The sequence below is a fragment of the Bison bison genome, unplaced genomic scaffold (assembly GCF_000754665.1).
Source record: "Bison bison bison isolate TAMUID 2011002044 unplaced genomic scaffold, Bison_UMD1.0 scf7180017864249, whole genome shotgun sequence".
Classification (NCBI taxonomy): Eukaryota; Metazoa; Chordata; class Mammalia; order Artiodactyla; family Bovidae; genus Bison; species Bison bison.
This window is the reverse complement of record NW_011494821.1, coordinates 881,292-883,858: the sequence shown is the minus strand read 5'-3', so window position 1 is coordinate 883,858 and position 2,567 is coordinate 881,292. Positions and strand designations below refer to the sequence as shown.

Genomic DNA, 2,567 nt, shown 5'->3' with positions numbered 1-2,567 from the left:
AGATGATTACCAAGAAGTCCCCATTTTTTCAAATACTCACTAAATCTCCACTATTATGAATCCGGGTAGGGAAAATCCATCAAAACATGAAAATATTCACCCACCAACTTCCAGTTAGTCCCCTTGCAAAAAAAACCCTCCCAACTTAATATCCACGACTGTTTCCACGTATCTAGTTAACACCTTGTCCCTTGGGTGATGTAAAGATTTTGCATAATAAAATTAAAATACTGTACAATGAAAATTTGTTAGAAAGTAAAATTCAGATCTTCCAACAAAAGAAGGATTTGGACTTTCCTGTTACATACGTTCCAGTAGAGATGGGTGTATGTGGCTTTCTTGTCCTTCATCGGCCTAACTCTTCAGGGAGAGCTTGATTGCAAAAAACCTTCACAGACCTCCCTGTGTAGTCAAATCTTTTATAAACACTTAGGGCACCATGTACTCTTCAGAACAGCACTCACTACTGTTAACATTTTATATTTATTCATGGAATTGTTTAACTATCTCCTCTTGATGAGTTTAAGTTCCGTGAGGGGACCTTGGGTTTGCTCAACATTCATTGCATCACCAGTGTTTGGCAGAGAGCAGGCATGACATACATACTTTTACAGCAAATGAATTACATAATAAATTCACAGGAGCAGCACATTAAACCCAGATGAGATCAGAATGCTCTTTGTTCTTAAAAAAAAAAAAAAGTACTAAAAAGCCAAAACAAACTGCTCTCAATATGACTCTATATTTCTCAAAAAAAAATAAAAATGTAGCTAGCATTCTTCCCTCAACCACCCTTTTTCATTCTTCTGGCTTAAGCAGATTTTGGTTCTTTAAAAAAAAAAAAAAACCGCTATTTGTGCTTTTAAAAGTAATATAAGAAATACAAGAAAACATTCATGTTTACAACTTTTCTGAAAAAAAGAGTAGAAGACCGCTACTGCTAAGTCGCTTCAGTCGTGTCTGACTCTGTGCGACCCCATAGACAGTAGCCCACCAGGCTCCCCCATCCCTGGGATTCTCCAGGCAAGAACACTGGAGTGGGTTGCCATTTCCTTCTCCAATGCATGAAAGTGAAAAGTGAAGTGAAGTCGCTCAGTCGTGTCCGACTCTTAGCGACCCCATGGACTGCAGCCCACCAGGCTCCTCCATCCATGGAATTTTCCAGGCAAGAGTACTGCAGTGGGGTGCCATTGCCTTCTCCGAGTAGAAGACTGGCCCACCAGATTTTAAAACATAGTTAAAAGCTCACTGTAACAATTTATTATCAAAGCAGATAGAAACAGGTAACAAACAGAAAGTACTTAAAATACATAACCAAGTACATACGTGAATTTAATGAAATCGCAACCCACTCCAAGTACTCTTGCCTGGAAGATCCCATGGACGGAGGAGCCTGGTAGGTTACAGTCCATGGTGTTGCAAAGAGTCGGACACGACTGAGCGACTTCAGTTATTTCAGTTAAAGACAGTATTTAAAATCAGTGAGGAAAAGGAGGGTAATCCATTAAATTGGACTCAGAGAGGTTAGGTAATTTGCCCAAAGTCAAACACCCATAAGTGGTGGGTCAACGATTCTCTCTGATTTTCTAATTATCTTTTTCACTCAGAACTCGACCTGTTAAACATTTCGCTATCCTTTTTAAAATCTCCGTACTGCCAAGGCTTTTTTCTTTTTTTCTGCCAAGCCTTTGACAGGGCAATGCAAATAGAAGGCATCAATGAATCAGACCACAAAGGCACGCAGGGAGAAAAAGATTAAAAATTAAATGTGGTTATCTGATGAGAACGCCCACCCAGACCGACAGGCCGAAGGCAGGCCCATGGGCGAGTCTAGGACCCCCGGAGGACTTGCGTCTCGGAGGTGGCCTCGCTCGTGTAACGTGGCGCCGGCAGGTGCACCAACCTGCTTGGCGCAGGACCCTCAGGACTCTGCTCGCGCGAGACCGAGCCGACGACACCGAGCCTGCGCAGGGTAGACCCCAGAGCCGGTGGGAGGTGGCCTGGGGGCGGGCTCGCGAATTGGCCGGCACAGCCGGCTGCGGGAAGGTGAACGGCGGCCTGCGGGAGTACGCTGGAAGTGACCGGCCACCGCTGGAGCGGTGTCAGGGGTGGTGGCCCCGCGCCCAGGGGAGGAACAGGGGCAGAGCGCTGGTGGCCATGGAGGGGGCCCCCTAGGGGTGGCCTGGCGGTGAGACCATGCCGCGATCGCAGAACTGGGGGGCCCCAGGAAGAGAGTTGGGGAGCAGATCTTCGGAGTTGGGCGCTGAACTCTCATTTCTCTGTCAGGCGAGTGTATACTCCTCGGTTTTGTCTCATCACAACAAAGATTTGGAGTGTCCGACATTAAAGCCCTCGGAGTGTCATAGCTCTCTGGTCTTGGACAGACCGTGTTATAGCTCTTAGACAAATCAGTGTTACAGCTCCATGTTACAGTGTTACAGCTCTATTTTATTTAGATAATAACAAAATCCATCCTCGAGATGTGACGGCATGTCAACTCAAAGACACGAAGAGAAGAGCGGTCCAGCGCACCAGAGCTTAGGGTCCTTTTTTTATATGCCCGCACC

General features: G+C 45.9%; 1 protein-coding gene across 1 annotated transcript in view; it reads left to right on the top strand.

Moving 5' to 3' along the window:
- Nucleotides 1–1,779: 1,779 nt before the first annotated feature.
- Nucleotides 1,780–2,567, top strand: part of ZNF594 (zinc finger protein 594) — a 20,773-nt gene continuing 19,985 nt past the window's right edge. Inside the window, 1 exon segment of the mRNA XM_010847506.1 lies at nucleotides 1,780–2,101. Within this exon segment, the coding sequence (XP_010845808.1) occupies nucleotides 1,780–2,101 (322 nt within the window).